Raw genomic sequence first — 26,111 nt, 5'->3', positions numbered from 1 at the left:
GAGGCATCAGATGTGGCGTGCAAGAGAGATGACTGCACTGGTATGGTCATGTGATGCATATGGACAAGGACAGCTGGGTGAAGAAGTTCTACACTCTAGCGGTGGAGGGAACCTGTGGAAGAGGTAGACCCAGGAAGACATAGGACGAGGTAATGAAGCATGATCTTTGAACTTTGGGCCTCACAGAGGCAATGACAAGTGACCAAGATCTTAGGCAATAAGCCATGCTTGAGAAGACCCATCAAGCCAAATGAGATTGTAGTCATGGCTGATGCCAGTGTCACATAACTGGCACATAAAAAGCACCCTTCAAATGTTGGGCAATATGCTGTGCTTGAGAAGACCTGTTAAGCCAAGTGAAATCATAATCATAGCTGATGCCAGTGTCATGTAACTGGCACCTGTGCTGGTGGCATGTAAAAAGTACTGTTCAAGCATTGCGCTTCATGGAGGCAGTGACAGATGACTGAGACTTTTGGTGATATATCATGCTTGGAAGACCTGTCAAGCCAAGTGAGATCGTAGTTATGGCCGATGCTGGTGTTATGTAACTGGCACCCATGCCGGTGCCACCTAAAATGCACCCAGCACAGTTTGTAAAGTGGTTGGCATTAGGAAAGGCATCCAGCCATAGAAACCATGCCAAATCAGATTGGAACCTCGTGCAGTTCTCCAGCATAGAAGATGTATGTTAAAGATGATGAGATATATATATGTGTATGATGGAATCCCCAATCAAAGATGACATATAAGTGTTCAGTTTTTACTGAACAACCAGTACAAGTGATTTATTAATACTGATCAAGTGTGTACTGTACATTAGCTCACTCTCTCCATCAAATTGACATTACCTGAAAAGGAGCACAGTGTATAAGTTGTTTTGCACAAGAACACAATGCACCATGCAGTCCAGGAATAGAAACCACAATCTCATGATCATGAGTTCAACATTCAAACCACTAGGCCATGTGTTCTCAATCCACAAATACAAATAAACATGGAAAATCTATTTATATACACATGAACACACACACACACACACACACACACACACACACACACACATATATACACACATATAGGTATCTGTATCCTGAACATAACCATCTCATAGAATTAGCATGGCACATTGTGTCACAAGACAAATCATTTGAATTATAGGTGCAAGTCATCCAATGGGGTTCTGCTCAGTTTTCATCAATCCAGTTCCACTCACAAGGCCTGGGTCAACTTGAGAATAAGGTAAAAGACACTTACCAAAGATACTACATGGTATATATTTGTTTATTATTACATCCATTTTTTCCATTCTAGCATGGGATAAACATGCACATACACATACACACACACACACATCTAGAGAGAAAGAGAGAAATAAAGTATTCTATACTTACTTTACCTACTTCTTGTGTAGCACCTTCTCCATAACGAACTGAAGAACATGCCATCTGTAAAACAGGTGAATCCCAAATTTACTGATAATAAGAATAAGAATTAGTGCGTGTGTGTGTGTGTGTGTGTGCATGCATGTATGTATATATTAATACTGATCAAGTGTGTACTGTACATTGCACATTAGCTCACTCTCTCCATCAAACTGACATTAACTGAAAAGGTACACAGTGTATAAGGTGTTTTGCTCAAGAACACAATGCACCACGCATATGGGGAGACACATGGGCACATGGTTAGGATATTGCAATTTTATGATTGTGCTTCTGATTCCTAAACCAGGGATTGTTCCAGTCCACTCAGCTGACAAAAATGAGTAATCCTGTGATGGACTGACATCCCATATAAGGAGAGAATATATACACCAGAGAATCTGGGAAACTGGCCTCGTGACTCAGGAAGAACCTTTGATCTATTTATTTATTTATATATTATTTCTTTATTGCCCACAAGGGGCTAAACATAGAGGGGACAAACAAGGACAGACAAAGGAATTAAGTCGATTACATCAACCCCAGTGCGTAACTGGTACTTAATTTATCAACCCTGAAAGGATGAAAGGCAAAGTCGACCTTGGCAGAATTTGAACTCAGAACATAAAGACAGACGAAATACCGCTAAGCATTTCGCCCGGCATGCTAACATTTCTGCCAGCTCACAGCCCTATTTATTTATTTATTTTTATATATATATATATATATATATATATATATATGTGTATATAAAGAGAGACAGACAGAGAGATTCTTACACAAGAATGTTGTTGACAGTGACATCAAAGTTTTAACTAGCTAGGCCATCATTGGATTGCAATCCAATGATGGCTTAGCTGTCTGGAACTTTAAAATTACTGTCAATAATATTCTTGTGTAAGAATTATATATTTGTACTCAATAAAAGTATGGAGTAACCAATCAGATTAATGTAAAATTGTTCTTATTATAACAACATAAAAACAATGTGTGTGTGTGTGTGTGTGTGTGTGTGTGTGTGTGTGTGTGTGTGTGTGTGTGTGTGTGTGTGTGTGTGTGTGTGTGCATGTGAATGTGTATGCATGCGTGTGTATAAAATTATGATATTTATTTATTTTACTTGCAAGTACACAAGACTACAAAAATGTTTCTAGATGTTAAACACAAAAATTCAACATGGAAATTCTAATTATAAACTGAAATAAGCTAAAAATAGAATCTAAAGAGAAATGTAGAAACAACATTTTCAAAAAAATTTGTTCAAGAAACATGATATAAAATATACAGTCCAAACAAGGACAAGCTTTAGCAGAAATAGAAGGTTATATAAGCAGAAGAAATATTCAACAGAAAATGTAACTAGAAACAATTCTATGGGGAAATATACTAACAATTTAAAGAGTCACTCAAATCCACAGGAAATAAGAAATGGAAACATTCTTCAAAATGATTTGAGAAATAATGGTTAAAAAAATTGTTAAAAGAATATGATGACATTGCCAGATTCTCAACCAGAAAAATACACTGAGGTAGCAGAACAGAATATACAAGGTGATATCAAAAGGTTCCCGGACTAGTTATGTTTAATAAAAAATAACTTATTTACATAAGTTTTAACAACATCTCCTCCGAAATAGTCACCTTGCGCATCAATACACTGGTCCCAGCATACCTGCTACTTTTGGAATCCAGCCTGGAAGTCGTTTTCTGTAAGCTATTTTCTGTAAGCAAGTTGATTTGCTCTGGATCTTGACAACAGTGTTAAAACAATGACCTTTGAACTGCTTTTTCATCTTGGGGAAGAGAAAGAGGTCCACAGGTGCTAAATCTGGCGAATAGGGTGGATGCAGAAGTGATACCATGTTGCTTTTGGCGAGAAACTCATGAGTTAGGAGAGTTCGGTGACAAGGTGCATTGTCATCATAAAGAATCTAATTCTTTGTGTTCCACAGATCTTGTTGCTTTTGCCAAATTTCCTCCCTCAAATGTTTCAAAACATCACAGTAGAACTCTCAATTGGTAGTCTGGCCCTGAGGGACAAATTTTTGATGCACAACACTGTAGATGTTGAAAAATATGATGCACATGCTCATGATTGAGCTGTGGCTCTGTCATGCCTTCTTCAGTTGTAAATATTAAGGACTCTTCCAATGTGACAATTGCTGCTTCATCACAAGGTTGTACCCATAGATCCAACTCTTGTCACCAGTGATGATCCTCAACATGAAAGATGGGTCATCAGCAGCATGCTGATAGAGATCTTCACAGACTTCGACACAATGCTCTTTCTGTTCAGTGTTCTGCAGGCAGGGGACAAACATGGCAAAGACATGCTGTATGTACTTCATTTTATTGACCCCAAAAGAGTGAAAGGCAAAATTGACTTAGGTAGGATTTGGACTCAGAATGCAAAGAGCCAGATGAAATATTGCAAAACATTTAGCATGACACTCTATTGATTCATCCAGTTCACTAATTTTGTAGACGAAGGCTTATAGACAATTGAACCAACTCCAGAATAGTAATGATATCTATTTTATCAAACTTGCACCTGCCCCATTCTCATAAAGAAAAAAAGAAAGATGTTTGTGCTACTTAAAAAAGTGGTTAGTATGGTGGGTGCAGTGGTAATGACGGTGATAGTGAGGGTGGGGGTAGCAGTGGCAGATATGATTGTATTAGTAGTAGTGATGGAGAGAGAAGACCAATAAACAAAAAAAAGTCAACAAAGAAACAAAAAAAATTTTACCTCGAATGCATATTCTTTTTGTGGTTGTGTGGAAGAGGTCCCATGATACTGAAAGCCTGAATAATTGATTAAAATAAAAAGAAAGTTATATCAAAATATCACATAATTTGACAAAACAGAGAAAGAGTATATGTGTTTCTATCTGTTCAAATTTTCAAGTCTACATTTAAGAAAGGAATTTAGCATTGCCATAGCAATAGCTTTCCAGCCTGTTAAACAGTGTGCACAAACAGAAACTAACATACTTTGGCCATAACTATTGCTATTCCTCAGTCTCAAGTGAACCATCATACTTGATACTACTGCTGGTAAGCATCAGTATGAGATTCTATGTTGGCAGAGAGCTGATAACAGTGATTGAGTAGCCATTCTATATAAAATTTGCTGTCAGACTACCTAAAGCAGATCACAGTAGAGAGCACTTGTCAATGAAGTCACAAGAGATCGTTCATCAACCAGATAGTACTGTAGCAGGAATATTAGCAGAGTCCCAAATACCAATTCACTTCCTAGGAATCAAACCCAAAATCACTGTGTTCAGATGCAAAGATAATGATAAACAACATATGGAACTGTCATTAACGATTTTGTCTTTGGCAACTTTTCTTTGACAGACATTGGCTATATATAGTGTGCCTAATACCTGGTCAGCGGTCATAACACAGTTAAGATCAATGGCTGCAGGGACTTACAACACTCAACTTTGGCTATGAAATTCTACTACTTCCACAATCACTATCATTGCTGTACTACACATCTCTTACAGACACACAAGAACCAATTCACTCAAAATAAATATCTTTTCCCTTATTGATATTTTCTGTTATCATAGCTTTTCATTACATTATTTTTTTCTGTCAGATGAAGGGTCAGTCTCAAAACATCAGATTCTTCTCCACACAGGACACAAATTTAGCCAAACTCATGAGCTTCATTAAATAAGCAGGTACAACATGTCTTGACTGATACACTGCATCTCCATAACAACCATTGGCTTACAGTCTAATGTACAATATGTCAAAATATTGAAATGATTCCTAAATGTTTAATGGGCTTTTATGGGCAGGTGCTAATCTCCAGTTACACGGTGGAGAAGATGAGAGGCAAAGAGACACTAGGGGGTAGCGTTAGGAGACTTGGGGGTGCTAGTGAGGTGCTGGAAGACCCCTCGTCTTCAGTAAGATTAATTTGAAATTAACGAGTAGTAGCCATATTTTCACATTTCTGTTGAATTTTATTCAACAAAAACAATAACAACATGAAACAAAAACCTCTTTAAATGATTATTCCGGAGCATATTCACCATCTACTTCAATTACTGCTTCCTTGTCATTTAAAGATGTTTTTGTTAAGTATTGTTATTATTTGAGTTGAATAAAATTTGTTGAAAAAAAACCACAATAATTATGCACCAACCCAATATATATACAAGGATGTATATAAAACTAACTCTGTAAAAATGTATGTGTGTGTATATATTTGTATGTTTCTGTATGTATTTATACATGTATATGTATAAGTTTCAGAAGATATTAGAATAATGGAATAAAAGTCAGTCATTATAAGAAATATCCCAAAAATCTATTTCCTTAATTTTTAACTACTGTTTCTGGCACACATATTTACACAATTTTGATTTTGAAATATTCAAAAGGTTACTTGGAAATTATAAAGAGAAACGAATGGTAGATTCGGACCATCTGTATCTTGAAACCATGAATTAGAAAAAAAAATTTTGTGTGTGCCAAACTTTTTCTCCAGAAGTTCATGGCTTCATAGGAATAAGTGTGGAAAACTGCATCAAGATAACCAATTTTCAGATTTTTTAGTTCCTTTTAAAAAATGCAGATTTTGTGAATGAAACAAACTAGATCCTGAATAAGAAATGAATGTTTAATATGACAATTTTTCAGATTTTTTTACCTCATTTTAAAAGTGGGATGATTTTGTGACTCAAACTAACTAGATCCAACTACAGTGAATACCATCCTCCACAATTTGCTACTCATATGAAGTACATATGTATTTCAATAATTTCCATCAAATACATTCTCTTTCTTGAGCATAAAAATCCTCTTTCTGGGTAACAATAACTTACATGTCAGCATGTTCTGCTGTCTATGTAATTTGAATGTGCATGAATGACACAGCACAAACAATCTAAAAGAAAAACTGGATATAAGAGGAAATAGTGGTAGAATAAAAAATAGAAGTTGTACTTGTATGAATTAGTGAAATGTACAAAGGATGAGAGTTAAGTTAAAAAGTGCCAAGCAATCCAAATGGAAAGAACCTGCAATAGAAGATGATCAAGGAAGGCACTGGAAGAAGAGATGAGAGCTGGTCAAAAAATGCTGAACTTCAAGAAGATATTAAAGTATCACAAGTTATGAAATGTTGTTTTGGCAAAGACCAATCCAACTCATGCAAGCAATGAGGAAGAGGAGTATAGCCAATTATACCAACACTAATTCCTCCCTGGTACTTATTTTATTGACCTTGAGAGAATGATACCTCAGTGGAATTTGGAATCAGAACTCAAAGAAATATATCCAAAAACCAGAAGGCACTCAGCTAATTCTTCCTTCCATAGCCTTAAACTTTAATATATTAGATCATTCCATAAGTAATAGCATTATTATATCAAAAGGTATGAGAGTATGGAAGGAAGAGAAGGGAGAGATAGAGAGAAAAAGATAAACACACAGGCAGAGGGAAGACAATTCACTGAGAGAAAAAAAATGAAGAAAGAATAGAAAATGAATAGGAGTAATCCTGGCAAGTTTTTTGACAACATTTTAATGTTTGAAATCTATATATAAACAGAAGTCTCTCCTGATTTTTTTAATCTATGCTTCTTACCAAAATGTTTTAAATTATGAAGTATTTCTTACTCCTGTTAGTAAAATATGAATACAATGTTATTCTATCATTCACATTTAGTATTCTGGGTTGCAACACCAAAAATTGGACAATAAACACAGAATACTTGTTTGGCAATAAACACAGAATGCTTTTCATCATATTTTTTATCAATAAGGCTGATCTGGAAAGAAACAAGATAAAAATTGAAAAACTTACTATATTTCAATTGAAAGAAAAATGCCAGTTAAGAAGTATGTATGTTATTCCATGCATGTATATATGTACGTATTGTTCATTTGTTCAAATGACATGTACTTTACCATGTTAGCATGGCTTAGTTGGGAATTGATTTGAGGCAAGATTTTACAGCTCTTCCTGCCGTCAAGCTTCACCTGTTTTCAGGTAAGGGATATTTTTATGCACCACATGTGTTCAAAAGTGTCAACAATGAATGTCAACATCAGCACTGCTTTGCACAAGTAACGGAATATCAACATTCCTGAATATTCACCAATATACCATCATCAACATCATCCTTTAACATCTGTTTTCCATGCTGGCATGGGTTGGCTGGTTTGACAGGAGCTGGTAGGACCAGGAACTATACTACTCTTCATTGTCTACTTTGGTATGGTTTCTATGGCTGGATGCTCTGCCTAATGCCAACCACTTTACAGAGTATACTGGGTGCATTTCACATGACATCAGCACCAGCACCCACACACACACACACGTGGCACCAACACTAATGCTCCCATGTGACACCAGCACTGACAGGGTTGCCAAGCATCCCACAAGACAAAAATCCTATAGCTAGGAGAGGGGAACAGCACCTAGGAGGAGGGTGACTCTGTGCCAGCCAACAAGAGATCAAAGGCAGAGAGAGACAAAGATAGTGTCCTGCTGTAGAGCAGACACATGGTCATCCCAGTTGGAAAAGAAAGGAGGGTGAGCCAGGGGGCAATAGTGAGAGAGATGGTGGAAAAGACACACTGGGAGATACCCCTGAGGGACACTAGGGGCACTGAGAACAAGCAAGATAACACGGAGGCCCAGGTCATACAAGTGAGCAGGATAGTGGTAACTATGGCAAATGACAGAGTGAAATACAGAAGAGGTGCAAGGAGTGGGGTTGCAGTAGACACATGAGAGCACTGAGGGTGATAGCAGATAAGCTAGGCATTGACCACACAGGAGAGAGAAAGTTTCAGAAAAGAGGCAACGGGTAGAACACAATGGGAAATGGAGGTGGTTCGAAGGAGGGGAAGGAAGGCAACTAAGAAAGCAGGGGTAGGGGGAGAAAGAAGATGGAGTGGGATTACACACACACACATATATATATATATATATATATATATATATATATATATATATATATATATATATATATAATAGCACCATTTGAGTGTAATCATTACCAGCGTCACCTTCTAGCACTTGTGCTGGTGGCATGTAAGAAAATCATTCGAGCAAGATCGTTGCCAGTGCCGCTGGACTGGCTCCCGTGCAGGTGGCACATAAAAATCACCTTTTGAACGAGGCCATTGCCAGTACCATATGATTGGCCCTCGTGCCGGTGGCATGTAAAAGCACCCATTACACTCTCAGAGTGGTTGGCATTAGGAAGGGCATCCAGCTGTAGAAACTCTGCCAGATCAGATTGGAGCCTGGTGCAGCCTTCTGGCTTGCCAGTCCTCAGTCAAATCGTCCAACCCATGCTAGCATGGAAAGCAGATGTTAAACGATGATGATGATGATGATGATAAATATATATATATATATATCTGAAGCCAGTATGCTCCGTTGGGTGTGTAATGTCAATGTGAATACCCGTCAGAGTGTAAGTATCTTGAGAGAAAAGCTGAACATTAGAAGCATCAGTTGTGGTGTGCAAGAGAGACGATTGCGCTGGTATGGACATGTGGTGAGAATGGATGAGGATAGCTGCGTGAAAAAGTGTCACACCCTAACAGTTGAGGGAACCCGTGGAAGAGGTAGGCCCAGGAAGACCTGGGCTGAGGTGGTGAGGCAAGACCTTCGTACATTGGGCCTCACTGAGGCGATGACTACTGACCGAGACCTTTGGAAATGTGCTGTGCGTGAGAAGACCCGGCAAGCCAAGTAAGATCATTGCCAGTGCCCCTGGACTGGCTCTTGTGCGGGTGGCACATGAGATGCACCATTTTGAGCGTGGCCGTTGCCAGTACCGCCTGACTGGCTCCCGTAGGATTTTCGAGTGAGATCGTTGCCAGTGCCCCTGGACTGGCTTGTGCGGGTGGCACATAAAAGACACCATTTCGAGCGTGGCCGTTTTCGTGCGGGTGACACGTAAAAGCACCCACTACACTCTCTGAGTGGTTGGCGTTAGGAAGGGCATCCAGCTGTAGAAACTCTGCCAAATTAGATTGGAGCCTGGTGTTGCCATCCGGTTTCACCAGTCCTCAGTCAAATCGTCCAACCCATGCTAGCATGGAAAGCGGACGTTAAACGATGATGATGATGATGATGATGATGATATATATATATATATATATATATATATATATATATATATTACAAACACACAGACACACACCAATACCTGAACTTTAAATCGTGCCATCCACCCCATACAAAACGCAACATACCATACTGCCTAGCCAGGAGAATATGTACTATTGTAGAGGATATAGAGACCAGAAATCAGCGCCTGATGGAACTGAAAGAATTTCTGCTGAAGCAAAAGTACCCGTCACGACTCATAGAAAATGGTATTCAGAGGGCTTCGAAAATACCCATACAACAACTGAGGACACCGCAAAGAAAAGACAAACAGGAAAAGATCATTCCATTTATAGTGACACAAAATCCATGCCACCAGAACATCTTTAATATCGCCAAAGCGAACTTACCGATCCTTGCACAAAGTAAGGAATTGAGAAATATCATTACAGATCAAAATATAACTCTCAGTAAGAGACAACCTAAAAATTTGAAAAAGCTATTAAAAAAGGCAAGGTTTGACCTCAGCTACAAAAATCAAACATTCACTGTATCCAAATGCAATGATAGCCGATGCGGTACATGCCGATCAATCCATACCGGCCCATATATGAACACAAAAACAGGGAAAATATTCACCAATGCGAACATGAACAGCAAAAGTAGAAATCTAATCTACTGCATCAAATGCCCTAGTTGTGAAGAACTGTACGTTGGCCAGACAGGTAATGCACTATCGGAACGCTCACGGGTGCATCGACAACAGATTAAAAACCCAGAAGTCCGCCAAATACCACTGAGTAATCATCTGGCAACATGTGGTCATCAAACTTTTATTATATTTCCATTCCATAAACTTTACAACCGGAATGAAATTCAGAGAAAATGCAAAGAAAAGGACTTTATTAAGAAATTCAAACCCACTCTTAACAAACAATGATTAAATTTATCTTACTTGGGATTTAAAAATCTTATCCCTATAACTAAAACACAAAAAATCTCTCAAATGTCATCATTTCTAAAAATAGATTTGGCATCATTTCTAAGAATAGCCAAACACCTACTGGGGTTTAAAAATCTTATCCCTACAACCAAAACACAAAACAATTTCTCAAATGTCATCATTTCTAAAAATAAATTTGGCATCATTTCTAAGAATAGCCAAACACCTACTGGTGCTTAAAAATCTTATCCCTACAACCAAAACACAAAACAATTTCTCAAATGTCATCATTTCTAAAAATAAATTTGGCATCAATTCTAAAAATAGCCAAACACATACTGCTGCTGTCCAAAGGAATTGGTATAAAAGACAGAAAACCAGCCAATCTATTACAGTCTGTTAAAGTCTGTCATACCGGCCATGATGAAATACCACAAGGTATAGAAAATACGTATTCGCCTTTATATATTTAATCCTTTATATTGAACACTCAATATTTCATCTATTCAATAAGACATATTCCATATATTCAATAAGACATTCAATACTTTATTTTATTGTACCATCCATTTTTATATCATATATTGTATATTCCATATTCTATATCCCACATTAATTTTACAAGAATATAAATAAAACATAAAAAACAGACAGAGTTGGAACTCTTTTAAACAAAATAATATATTCCTCTATACACAATCATACAAAACCCCTTTTTTTGTATTTATTTTTACTCACATATATATATATATATATATATATATATATATATATATATATGGAAAGCTTAATAAAGCTTCTGTCAATCAAATTCACTCACAAAGCTGAGCATTGGAGCAGTAGGACTGAACCTAAAACTACATGGTTGCAAAGTGAACTTCTTAACCACACAATCATATCTGCACGTGTGTGTGTTTGTATGAGTGTGTATATGCATGTATTCAGTGCTTATTGTTCTGTGTTCAAGTCTTTGCATGATTGATTGCACATGTTGGCATTCAACAATTGATTGCTTTTATTCTATTCTTCCCTAATTCATAAATGCAACCATGCAAGAGGTGCACAATCACAACTGTCATCCAGCAGGTTTACTTACAGTGATCAAAGTACAATCCTAAGTAGTAGTTTTCCCTTTTCCCTAAAAAAAATCTCACAGAAAATGGATCCTATAACTACTTAATTGAATTTGTGGGCCATCAGCATATGCTTGTACAGCTATGGATCAGAGCTGCCTAATGCCAGCAACATGTGTAAAATAAGCACAAATTTAATGTTAAAGAAATTCTCACTTACTTCTTGGTGGGACAAAATCTGGCGAATAGATGTTCCTGAAAAAGAGAATAATAAAACTTCTTTAGAATATTTTAGTTGGTTGTTATGATTATTTGTTTGATTCTGTTTATTTTTTTCTAACAAAAACATCATCTTTGTTGATATTGCAATCTTTATTTGCAAGATAGTTAATTACCATCAAAATTTATAGGAATCTGTATATATAAAAGGCAGAATGTGTGTGTGTGTGTGTGTGTGTGTGTACATGAATGTAATTTATGCACGTCCACAAATTAGCACGCATTAGCACAAATTAGCAAGCTCCAATTTTAGGAGGACATTCATCATGACCCTAGCTGTATTTTCGTCAACTTATTTTTCCCAGAGGCACCAGCGAATAGCAGTAAAAATAAATTTTCAACCAAAACTTTTAACAATTTTCAAGTCGGAGAAATCACAATTGTTTACAAACAGGAGTTAAGTCCCTTCCTAGCGACAAGTAAGTTTTTGTTAAGACTTTTGTATTTTTTTTTCCATCAAGGAAAAAAAGTGTTTTGTTGATATACAGGCCACACACACACACACACGTACGAACATGTATGCGTACAAAAAATATGTATGCAATTGGTGTATGTACGTGTGTGCGTGTGAGTTGCCCATATATATATATATATATATATATATATATATATATATATATGTATATATATATATATATATATACTTAAGACTTAGTTGTGATCTGAACATAACAGCTTCTGACACAGAGAATCTGGAGCCCTTTTGGGCATTCTATTTTCCTTGCTGGAAGGGTTCCCAACCCATGGGCAAAGAGGGGTTAGATAATGGGGGGGGAGGGGTTTCAAAGGGCTGGCATGTGTAACCTGATCACCTCTGCCGATCAAACTCCCAACCAAACTCCCAACTTAACAATCTGACTTTATCAGGATTACAAATTACACACACATACGCACAGCAACATTATACACACACACACACACACATAAAGAAATATAAGGCACAGGCATAGCTGTGTGGTTAAGAAGCATGTTTCCCCACCATGTACTTTCAGGTTCAGTCCCAGTGTACGGCACCTCAAGCACTGGGCTAACCAAAACTTTGCAAGCAGATTTTGAAGACAGAGACTAAAAAAAAAATGGCTGTGTGTATGTGCATGTGTGTTTGTATGTATGTGTGTATATGTATGAGTGTTTGTATGCATGTGAATGTGTGTGCATGCACAGAGTGCATATGTGTCCTCTTGTCTTGACATTTTGTCACCATCTTGTGAGTGTCATTCATTTCTAATCTTCTATGGAAGACATGACTTGCCATGGGGAAATATCTGGCGTGGAAACAAGAAAGGATTGAGAACAGAAAGGACATCCAGCTGTAGAAAACCTATCTCAAATAATTCCATCTGACACATGCAAGTATGGAAAAGTGAACTTTAAAATAATGAGGTGATATATAAAAAATTAATAAATAGTTTAAGTACTAATAGAAGTTTAAAATAAAAACAGATTTAGTAACATAAATGAGAGAAGAAAGGCAAAGAATTTGTTAAATATATTTAAACACATACTGTGACCTCTGACCTAACCAAGTTGTATCTGATGTTTAACCTCTTGAGAGATTGGCAGCTGCCTTTCTGTATTATGCTGGCAGATTAGAATACCAAAAAAAATCAAGGTCATTCCTTTAAATAAAAATAAATTTCATTAATTTTTTTTCATCTATTATTTTTTATTTTTATTTATTAATTAGATAAATCAATTAAATAGTCATATTTCTGACATGACCTACTGCATAACACGTTAAGACCATTAATCTTAAGTGATTTTTAATAGAGTATATATTCTGATCAAATGAGAGTGTCATATTTTACACAGTTATTATCAAAAGCTACTAAGGCAATGATCTGACACAATCATTAGCACGCTGGACAAAATACTTACAAAATGCTTATCTTGGCTCCTTACATTCTGAGTTCAAATTCCATTGAAATAGACATTGCCTTTTATCCTTTCAGGGTTGATAAAATAAGGACCAATTGAGCATTTAGGTCAATATAATATACTAACCCCATCCCCCAAAATTTCAGACCTTATGCCTATAGTAGAAAGGATTATTAAAAGTTACTTTATCTCTAAAAGGTAGATCAGTACCCATAGCCTTCTGAAACCCTATCAGTTTAGTAAGGTCAATATGGTTGATATTAAGCTTAAATTTCTACAGTTTGATACATGTAGTGAAAATATAGCAGGGAGGTAGTTTCAGATTGTTGATATAGAAGAATAGGTTTAATGAAGATGCTTAATACAGTATTTTGGGATGAGAAACAAGAGATTGAGAAACAATCTCTTGAGAAACAAGAGATTGGTGAACTAAATAGGCTTTGATGTAGGTGGTATAAAGCTTGCTCGGTGCTTTTCATGTGGCACTGGAATGGGTGCTTTTTACATGGTACCAGCATGCAAAAGCTTGCAAGACAAGGACCTCTCAGCTGAGAGAGGAAGCAGAACTGACAGATTATAGTATGATAGAGAGACAAAGGAAGCCCTCTTACTATTGAAAAGAGATTCGGCTACCTCAGTAAGACATAGAAAAAGAGGAAGGTGGGAGAGAGTTAGAGATAAAGGGAAGTCAAAGTGTGAGAGAAAGGGCTTGCTCACAGGGAACAGTATATGTAGTATAAGTAGTACAGAGGGGATAGAGGAGGATGTTCTACAAGAGTGTGAGGAGGGGATGTTTAGAGATAGCAGAGATAGTAGTGATGTTGAGAGGAATTGGAGTGGCTGTAGAGATAACAAGTGATTGAGATAAGAACTAGATTGGCTGGGGGTTGGGTTCAGCAATTGATTTAGTGAGAAACTGAAAAAAACAATTTGATGTGTTTTGTGACTAATAAATATAGATGAACATGTTTTCTGAGATAGAAAGGTGTAGTGAATAAACAAATTTATATATGAATATGCTCAGGATAAAGGGAAAGCAATTACCAAAATGTACTTATTTCCTTTTAGAATGACAGAGTTTCAATGAGAAGAATGATTCAGTGAAGAAGACTATCAAAGAATTTTTAGGAAGGGACAAGGTCTCGGATTTATAATGATCTTCTTTCATCAACTTACATTGGACACAATGTGTTATAAAGTTACTAGCAAACGCACCCACCCTTTTGGATGGTATAAGTTGCTTTGGTGGTATTTTTTTCACCAAATAATTGAACTACCGAGAAGGTTTATGAATAGCATAGCAATTTATGTTTCCAATTGGCCTAGGAACAGAAAAATCAAATTGAAGGCTGCTTATTGTGGAGGTTGTTGCACTTTAATGATCATAGAACATATAAGTTTGCAAGTGATGCAAAGTAGAGCTACTGAAGTGTTTTGGGAGTAGATTACGGCTGACTACAAAATATAGGTGTAATGAAAATGAAGGAAGACATTGAAATTTCCCCTCTGTGAGTTAATTTTTTCAACAGCAAAGGGAGTTATTTTTTCAGAGAGATAAGCTAACAAAAGCCCCTTTATTTTGTCTTCCCACATAGCCTATGCATAAACTAACAGGGAATGTTGCATAAAGTTAAATTAGTATGGAGCTTTCTGAAAGATATGTATAGCTTTCACTAGTGGAAGCAAAACTCTTATTCAAAGGTTATTCTTTGGGACAAATCATATGTGATTGTTTAAAAAATGGACAACAGTTGAAATATCATAAAGGATGGGTAAATAAGCATCCTTAAAGGGAAACAAAGCATTGGTAGGTAAACAAAGGCATCAACAAATATCTGCTTCCCCTCTGGCTAAATAAACCTGTCTCCTAGCTTCCCTTCTGGCAGTCTGATACAATTCCCTGCTACCACCGTTCTTCCAGTCCTTCCAAGCCTGTTTCTTTTCTCTAATAGTCCTGTCAACAACATTGTTCCACCACCACATTATTTTGGGTCATGTGTTTGTCTGTGTTTATCCTCGCAACATCACTTGACAACTGATGCTGGTGAGTTTACTTCCCCATAACTTAGTGGTTCACCAAAAGAGACCAATAGAATAAGTACTAAGCTTACAAAGAATGAGTCTTAGGGTCGAATTGCTCGACTAAAGGTGGTGCTCCAGAATGTCCACAGTCAAATGACTGAAACAAGTAAAAAAATTATATATATATATATATATATATATATATAAGTATGTGTACATGTGTGTGTTAAACTATTAATCCCTACACATTTTTTTCTTTCTCTTTCTATTTTTTTCCCTCTCATCCCTTTCTGTCAAAGAGCGTAGGCTTCAAATGTAAAAAACTTTTCCAATCCTCCTACTCAAGTGTCAAATTAACACATCTGCTTGTTGTTCTCTCACCTGTCTTTGTCTTTTGTTTTCTGTAAATTTGAACTATAAGAATATATATATATATATATATATATATATGTATATATATATATATCATCATTTAATGTCCACTTTTCCATGCTTGTATGGGTCAGACAGAATTTGTTGACTGATTTTTTTTATAGGTAGATGTTCTTCCTGTTGCCCACCCTCAGATGTTTCCAAACAAGGTAGTATCTCATCCCCAGACATGATTTTTACAGAATTGGTAAAAAAAATAACATAGCTTGTTTGGTGGTGATGCTTGTTTACATCCCTCACAAGATATCAAGACACACACCTATATATCAACATCATCATCTTTTAACATCTGTTTTCCATACTGACACGAGTTGTATGATTTGACAGAGCACCAGCCTTCAATTGTCTGTGTTGGCATGGTTTCTACAGCTTAATGCAACCTTATTGGTGTTGGTGCCACATAAAAAGCACCTACAATACTGCGTAAAGTGGCTGGCATTAGGAAAGGCATCCAGCTGTAGAAACCACGTCAAATATCTGTGTTGAGGGATGTGCATGTATACTCAGCTTTTCACAATCACTGAATCATGAATATATAAATGTGAGTGTGTGTGCATGTATATGGATTTGTAGCCATTGCAAATTTTAATAGTTCATCTACACTTAAAATATTTCACTACCCCAAACCCCTTACAGCACTCTTCAATCTCCAGTTACTTTGCTCTACAACATCTTCTATATAATGATGGCATGAGTTGAACCTACCTTAATCAAAACATCAAAAGCTCAGATTCTATCTGTTTCAATATTTACATCCATTCGATAACATTTTTTTATTAAAATACTCAATCTTTATATACAAAACAGGTGCAGGTGTGGCTGTATTGCAGGCAGGTGGCTGTGTAGTAGGAAGTTTGCATTCCAATCACATAGTTCCAGGTTCAGTTGCACAGTGTAGAACCTTGTGCAAGTGTCTCCTAATATAGCCCCAGGCCAAAGCCAGTGAGTAGATTTGGTAGATGATAATTGAAAGAATCTCATCATGCATGTGTGTATATATATATATATATATATATATATATATCATCATCATCATCATCGTTTAACGTCCGCTTTCCATGCTAGCATGGGTTGGACGATTTGACTGAGGACTGGTGAAACCGGATGGCAACACCAGGCTCCAATCTAATTTGGCAGAGTTTCTACAGCTGGATACCCTTCCTAACGCCAACCACTCAGAGAGTGTAGTGGGTGCTTTTACGTGTCACCCGCACGAAAACGGCCACGCTCGAAATGGTGTCTTTTATGTGCCACCCGCACAAGCCAGTCCAGGGGCACTGGCAACGATCTCACTCGAAAATCCTACGGGAACCAGTCAGGCGGTACTGGCAACGGCCACGCTCAAAATGGTGCATCTCATGTGCCACCCGCACAAGAGCCAGTCCAGGGGCACTAGCAACGATCTTACTTGGCTTGCCGGGTCTTCTCACGCACAGCACATTTCCAAAGGTCTCGGTCAGTAGTCATCGCCTCGGTGAGGCCCAATGTACGAAGGTCTTGCCTCACCACCTCAGCCCAGGTCTTCCTGGGCCTACCTCTTCCACGGGTTCCCTCAACTGTTAGGGTGTGGCACTTTTTCACGCAGCTATCCTCATCCATTCTCACCACATGTCCATACCAGCGCAATCGTCTCTCTTGCACACCACAACTGATGCTTCTAATGTTCAGCTTTTCTCTCAAGATACTTACACTCTGACGGGTATTCACATTGACCTTACACATCCAACGGAGCATACTGGCTAACCGTTTCAACTACATGTACCTATAGCGGTAAGTACATGTAGTTGAAACATTTAGTAATATTGAACTCTCATTGGATGGAGCACTCTTCCTATTGACTTTTATGCAGTTAATTTCTTTTATATATATATAAATACACACACACACACACACATATAAATATATATATATATATATATATATATATATATATACATATATATACTCAGGTTTGGTAGATGAGTTCCGCAAAAAATTTAGATTCAGGTGAAAAATATAAAAATATGTCCTTCTGTTCAAATGTAATTTCATTAAAATTCTATATCTTCGTGCAGCTGAAGATTGCTCTACATTTTATATTTGATGTAATGTTTACATTGCTCAATTAAATGGAGTCACATGAAACGATCATACTGCATTACCTTTGGATATCCTTGTTGCTTATTTTGAATATACTTATATATATGTAGTGAAAATACCTACCGCCATTAGATACAAAACTGCTATCGCCATTCTTCTCATTTAAATATAAATAAACGCGGGCGTAGCAGAGAACCCATTCCTTGTCATCACGTGACTGATTATTATTCGAAGCGGCAACTTCTTCGAACCGTTCCCGCCAGAACGCAAACTGACCAATCACAGCCCTTAATAAGGTCACGTGATAGTGTTTTTCTGCTACCGTCTTGGAGCCCCCTTAACGCCTTAAATAGAGCAACTCATACCCAACAAATTGGTCTCGGTTCAGTTTCTCTTAGAGACTGTTCCGTGTACCACACGACAGCAGCAGCAACCATCAGCCAGCGACCACTTCAACAGCTTCGTCCAGCCAACGACGACCACCGCTGTCGCCGCATCAGCAACATGAGTCTACGACTACTAACCAGCACCATCGTCATGACCAACACGATTACTACCAAGCAACCTCATCACCACCAGCGTCTACACGACTTTATATGTACACTAAACCAAACCTCCGCGGCACATCTCTCTCTTCAATTCTGTTAGGTGACTCAGCTTCACCACAATAAATAAACAGACAAGAAATCTCAGCCAGCGACGAACATCTGTATAACAAGAATCACGGCCCGGCATCGATGCCACGACATCACAACTAGTGATCAGCTCTGCCACACACAGCCTCCCCAACTTTCACATACAGACTCATACTATTGTGTATACAAGAACTGGTATAATTGCTCACGTGTTATTGACTCTCTTTCCATCTGCTGTAATAACTCACACACACACACACATGTATCACTCACATACATACTTTTCTTTGTACGACGGCCTGTTTTTGATTATGTTCTTATATGTCGCATTCACACTCTCACACAGACATACATCTTTAACGCCATAATAAATATTTCTGTTATTCATCTTATACGGTTGCCTTCTATAGTCTTCATTACTGGTATTTACGAATTCACATATGTTATCGTAGTATAACATATCATGTATATCATCTTTGATATATAATTTTGTGTTCGACCGTGTGACACGTTTAAATAAAAGGAGTCCTCTGTTTTTCCATCCGTCACCATTTCTCCTTTTTGAGTTCGCACGGTCGTACCTTACATATATATATACGTGTGTGTCTTTGTGCTTGTATCTGTGTATTTGCCCCCCACCCCCACTTAATAACCAGTGTTGGTTTATTTACATCCCCACAACTTAATGGTGCAGTAAAAGAGAGCATCAGAATAAATACAAGGTTTATAAATTAAGTACTGAGGGGTAAGGGCACAATTCGTTCAACTAAAAACCCTCCAAGTTGGTGTTCCAACATAACCACAGTCCAATGACTGAAACAAGTAAAAGATGAGTAATCTTATTCTGTTAATTCATTTGTCTTTTGATTACAAAAATATAAATTCCATTATTTTGGTTAGTACATATACCATAACATGTCAGTAATCAGTAACATGTCAAAATATAGTTTCTTTTCAATACTTCCACTATATCAATTCCCTCAGCCATCTTTCTGTACCTTTGATCAAGGCCAAAATTCTAATCTAGATTGTGGCCCTAAGTCCCATTTCAAAGAAAAAAATACTTAAATTTTGTTTGTTACTTCTGTTAGTATATATCTTTATCTCCCTATCTTATTCTTATTCCCCTCCTCTGCCTTCTTCTCTTCCTCTCCTTCTTTTTCTCTCTGATACATATACAAGTCTATCACATGATTTCATCACAACCATTTTTTTTCTTTCTTTCTCTCAGTTAGTCTCCATCTTCCTTTTCCTTTTCTATTTCCGTTCCATTTTACTGAAGTATTATGTTATATAGCACGTGAAAGCCTTGTTCTAATATCAATTACACACACACGTATGTATGTATGTATGTATGTATATATAGGTATGGTTGTGCAGTTAAGAAGCTTGCTTCCAAACCATGTGGTCTTAGGTTCAGTCCTACTGCACGACACCTTGGATAAGTATCTTCTATAGTTCTAGGCTAACCAAAGCCTTGGGAGTGGATCTGGAAGATGGAAACTGAAAGAAATACATCATGTGTGAGAGAGACAGAGAGGGAGGGAGAGAGAGGGTGTGTGTGTGTTGACATCCTTCGTGTGTTTGTACTGGTTTTAGCTTTAAAAAAATTTTCAATTTTGCTACTTAGGGTTAGGGTTAGGGTTTTAGGGTTAGCGTTAGGATGTTAGGGTTTTAGGGTTAGGGTTAGAGTTAGAGTTTTAGGGTTACGGTTAGGGTCTTAGGAGTTAGGGTTAGGGTTTTAGGGTTAGGGTTGGGGTTTAGGGTTATGGAAAATAGTGAAAAATGAAGAAATTGGAGTGGGGAGGGATAAGAGAGACAAAAAATTTCAGGAAAACAGGTTAAAAATCCTAAAAGCAGTAAAAATGCACGAGTGATTATGGTGGTGTCATGAATTAAACATGCTTCAGATACACTCGTTTATTCATACGAACATAACTGAAATATGTCATAAATAACAGTGACAAATGAAATATACACCGCCAGAAGTTGTTGTTGACAAACAACTGCAGTAATTTTATTCAGCTGAATACACGTCATTGATTGGTTGAAATTACCGAATTACGACAACTTTAACACGAAATAACTTCAAAAATAGAAACATTTCTCAACAACACTAAAAGTAAAATATGTTCTATATAACACATTCTACCAGTATACAAAGTTCCAAAGTATTTAGTTAAAGAAAACTAAATAAATCAAGCTGCCCATGAAAAGGAAAATATCCTTATGGAGCATAAAGTCTTTTTCTCAAACAGGTTTGGAGGAATCCCAGGCTAGAAAACAATTTCTGGAATTCTACAAGATAAGGATATTTTAAATAAAATCTAATAAAGATTTATTTCATAATAAATAATATTCATTTTTTATTTAGAAAAATGACAAGTAATATATTATTTTTTTTTTTCTGGTCGTGTGAACAAATTCTTTCCGTACACTAATTTTTGGTTTATTTAATGTCTTATCAATTATTAAGGCGGCTGCTTAGCGTTCTGAATTCAAATTCCACGGAGGTAGTCTTTGCCTTTCATCTTTTCAGAGTCAATAAAATAAGTACCAGTTAAATACTGAGGTCAATGTAATTGACTTATCCCCTCCTCTGAATTTGCTGGCCTTGTGTCAAAATTTGAAACTAATATCAAGGTCACAGGGTTGTTTCTGAAATATAAATAAGTGTTCTGCGACAACATAAGTTCATAAACTGCTACATGAAGCAACAAATCAACTACAGACAATTTTGCTGAATTCAATTATTTCATTCTGTTCCTTGGTTTCCAGTGTTATTTGTTTCCCTCATTACCCAAAAAAACGATAGTTCTTCAAAACAATTTCCTTTATTCACAAGATGGCATTTGGTTCCTTAATTGGTACCTGGAATGCTCGCATCTATTGAGATGCTAGGACTCACTGGAGAGAGCGGGTGGACTTAAGAGCAGCGGACATAAAGAATGTGGACCTTTCGTTTTTTTTTTTTCACAGAATCCCTGCTTTATATATATATATATATATATATATACTAGCAGAAATACCCGGCTTTGCCCGGGTTAAAGAGAATAATGAAATCTAAAAACGCTGTCTAGACTACGCAACCCTCAACTGTTAGTAGCTATGATACCATATTTCTACATTAATAACTCTCCAATCCATGCCAGCATGGAACATAGACATTAAGTGGAATGCCAGTCTCTCATCTAGGAGGGCCTTGAAATCAATGTTACCAACTGGGGACTATGTGTGTCGTAGTGATAATAAAAAGACCCAAAGGAGGTCTGCAACAAAATAATTTTACTCAACACTTTGCAAGTGAATCAGTGGAGGCAAAGATGCGTCTCATTTACTTGACAATTTATGCACCACATTGCAGAAATCACAATGTAAGTATATCTGAAAGGGTAGTCTTAAACTGTTGTACCGTTGAATTACAAATAATGCTCATCTATTATGTTCGGGTTAAAATTTCATCAACATCAAAAATATATGAATTTTCATGAGAGTTATGGCCATTATACATAGAGCATGTGTTTGTGTGTGATGGGTGTATATATGTATAGATATCTGTATGCATGTATATATATGTATATATGTGTACATATTACATGTACATCTATATATATATATATATATACATCTACACATGTGTATACATATACATGTATGCATATAGATCTATATCTATATATATATATCTATGCATATACGTGTACATATACATGTATATGTATACATATACATCTCTTTCTCTCTTTCTCTCTTTCTGAAAGTATCTGTCATTACAGTATCGAAATGTGATTGTTTCAGTTAGTGGAATAACGTGTACATATACATCTATATGTATACATCTCTCTCTCTCTATCTCTCTTTCTCTCTCTCTCTGAAAGTATCTGTCATTACAGTATCGAAATGTGATTGTTTCAGTTAGTAGAATAGTTTCATTTTTAAAGTGAAAGTATTTGACATGAGTGTTTTTGTTTCACTTTTCACACGTAATACTTAAATAGTGGAGGAGATATTATGTTGCCGTGGGCTCGAACTCTGCAAGAAGTTAATAATTTTTTTTTACTAAAACACAACTGGAACCCTAAGTAAGGCATCTGTAAAATTTGAATGAAATTGGTTGCTTAGTTCTCGAGTTTTAGGGATTCACACAGACAGACAGACAGACAGATAGACAGACAGACAGACACACACACATTCTCATTTTTATATATATAGATATATATATATATATAATGAAGTATTAACAGTAACTGCACGATAAAGTGTAGTATATTGCCACTTAAGTGTGGCTGACCCCTAGGGGTGGATGTTACTGTTGCTTTATACATACACATATATATATACACAGATACACACACACACACACATATATATATATATATATATATATATATACATATACACACACATATATAATATATATATACATACACATATATATCATCATCATCATCATCATCATCATCATCGTTTAACGTCCACTTTCCATGCTAGAATGGGTTGGACGATTTGACTGAGGACTGGTGAAACCGGATGGCAACACCAGGCTCCAATCTAATTTGGCAGAGTTTCTACAGCTGGATGCCCTTCCTAACGCCAACCACTCAGAGAGTGTAGTGGGTGCTTTTACGTGTCACCCGCACGAAAACGGCCACGCTCGAAATGGTGTCTTTTATGTGCCACCCGCACAAGCCAGTCCAGGGGCACTGGCAACGATCTCGCTCGAAAATCCTACGGGAGCCAGACAGGCGGTACAGGCAACGGCCACGCTCAAAATGGTGCATCTCATGTGCCACCCGCACAAGAGCCAGTCAAGGGGCACTGGCAACGATCTTACTTGGCTTGCCGGGTCCTCTCACGCACAACACATTTCCAAAGGTCTCGGTCAGTAGTCATCGCCTCGGTGAGGCCCAATGTACGAAGGTCCTGCCTCACCACCTCAGCCCAGGTCCTCCTGGGCCCACCTCTTCCACGGGTTCCCTCAACTGTTAGGGTGTGGCACTTTTTCACGCAGCTATCCTCATCCATTCTCACCACATGTCCACACCAGCGCAATCGTCTCTCTTGCACACCACAACTGATGCTTCTAATGTTCAGCTTTTCTCTCAAGATACCTACACTCTGACGGGTATTCACATTGACATTACACATCCAACGGAGCACACTGGCTTCACTACTTGCGAGCTTACACATGTCCTCAGCAGCCACAGCCCATGCTTCACTGCCATGTAGCACGGCTGCTCGCACGCATGCGTCATACAGTCCGCCTTTTACTCTGAGCGAGAGTCCCCTTGTCGCCAGCAGGGGTAAGAGCTCTCTAAACCTTGCCCAGGCCATTCCCATTCTAGCAGCTACACTTTCAGTGCACCCACCCCCACTACTAACTTGGTCGCCCAGATAGCGGAAGCTATCGACTACCTCTAGCTTCTCACCCTGGGATGAGACAGAAGCTGTTTCCTGTTTGTTTACAGTCTTTATTGCACCTGAACATCTGCCACAAACAAAAACTAACTTCCCAGTTAACCTGCCTTTGACGCCGCTGCACCTCTTATGTGTCCATAGCTTGCACCGAGTACATCTTATAGAGCTACTACTTACTCCCCTTCCACATACTGAGCAGGGCCATCTACCTGAAGGGGTTTGTGTTTTATCTACCTTCCCACTTATCAGGATTTTGGCCCTAGCCAGGTTGACTCCAAGGCCCTTCAATTCCAGACCTTGCTTCCACACCTGAAACCTCTCGTCCAGTTCCGATAGTGACTCCGCAATTAGGGCAAGGTCATCAGCATAGAGGAGCTCCCAGGGGCAACCTGTCTTGAACTCCTCTGTGATTGCCTGGAGGACTATGATAAATAAGAGGGGGCTGAGGACGGAACCTTGCTGGACCCCTACCTCTACCCGGAATTCATTGCTGTACTCATTTCCAACCCTCACCTTACTGGCAGCATCTCTGTACATGGCTCGCACAGCTCTCACTAACCATTCTTCTATCCCAAGTTTCCTCATTGACCACCAGATAAGGGATCGGGGGACCCTGTCAAAGGCTTTCTCCATGTCAACGAAAGCCAGGTACAGAGGTTTATCCTTAGCTAGGTATTTCTCCTGCAGCTGTCTCACTAGAAATAAGGCATCAGTAGTGCTTTTACCTGGCACGAACCCAAACTGCATCTCATCTAAATTGATTCGCTCCCTAATTAGTTGGGCTATGACCCTCTCTGTAACTTTCATAACCTGATCTAACAGCTTGATGCCTCTGTAATTATTTGTATCTAAAGCGTCACCTTTACCTTTGTAGCAGTTGACTATGATGCTGCTACACCAGTCATTGGGTATGACTCCTTCGTGTATCACCTGGTTCGTAATACGGGTGACTAGGCTATAGCCAACACTGCCAGATATTTTGAGCATCTCTGCAGTGATTCCTGATGGGCCGGGGGCTTTCCCGGTCTTCATACTCTTAATTTCTTTATCTACCCCGGTACTATCAACTAGGATAGCTGGTCCCTCTATTGGGTCGACATACGGCAGGCTCTCTTCCTCCCATTCATTCTCTTTATTAAGCAATCTATCGTAGTGGCATCTCCAGACCTCTTTCTTTGCATCCTCATTTAGTGCAAGCGTACCATCATCCATGCGAACACATTTCTCTCCTACACTGTCTTGCAACACAAAATACCTCGAGTCTTTGGTCCTCACGGCGCAGAACATTGGCAAATCTTTTCTTATCTGCTTCCCCTCTGGCTAAATAAACCTGTCGCCTAGCCTCCCTTCTGGCACATTGGTACAATTCCCTGCTACCACCGTTCTTCCAGTCCTTCCAAGCCTGTTTCTTTTGTCTAATAGCCCTGTCTACCTCCTTGTTCCACCACCACGTTACTCTGGGTCGAGAGGGGACCTTACACCACCCACAGATCTGGTCGGTGGCTTTCAACAGGTTGTCCCGCAGAAATCTCCAATTGTCTTCCACGTTGTATGATGCTATATCCCCTTCTATTTCGTTAAATGCTTCAAGTAACTTGTCTCTAAGTCTCTGTCCATTTGCAGGGTCTTTAAGCTTCCACACCCTTCTCCTCCAAGCCGGTCTAATTCTGGGCACCCATTTTGCCTTGATCCCAAAGTCGCCAACTACTAATCTATGTTGTGGGGTACATTCTTCGCCAGGGTAGGTTTTGGCATTTATAAGCCGCCCTCTTTCTCTATTTCTGGCAAGGATGTAGTCGATTTGGCTAGAGTGTCTGCCGGAGCGGTAGGTGA

The 26,111-nt window shown here is 38.1% G+C and overlaps 1 protein-coding gene across 1 annotated transcript in view; it reads right to left on the bottom strand.

Moving 5' to 3' along the window:
- The window catches only part of LOC106876888 (hydroxyacid-oxoacid transhydrogenase, mitochondrial-like), a 50,481-nt gene that overhangs the window by 16,571 nt on the left and 7,799 nt on the right, over positions 1-26,111 (bottom strand). Inside the window, exons 2-4 of the mRNA XM_014925631.3 lie at positions 11,756-11,790; positions 4,174-4,229; positions 1,395-1,448 (exon numbers count right to left, since the gene is read on the bottom strand). Of these exons, the coding sequence (XP_014781117.2) occupies positions 1,395-1,448; positions 4,174-4,229; positions 11,756-11,790 (145 nt within the window). The remainder of the gene's footprint in view (positions 1-1,394; positions 1,449-4,173; positions 4,230-11,755; positions 11,791-26,111) is intronic.

Source organism: Octopus bimaculoides, chromosome 4 (genome assembly GCF_046866305.1).
Source record: "Octopus bimaculoides isolate indiv1 chromosome 4, ASM4686630v1, whole genome shotgun sequence".
Lineage (NCBI taxonomy): Eukaryota > Metazoa > Mollusca > Cephalopoda > Octopoda > Octopodidae > Octopus > Octopus bimaculoides.
Note: the sequence above shows the minus strand (reverse complement) of the source record. Positions and strands in the feature narration are given on the sequence as shown.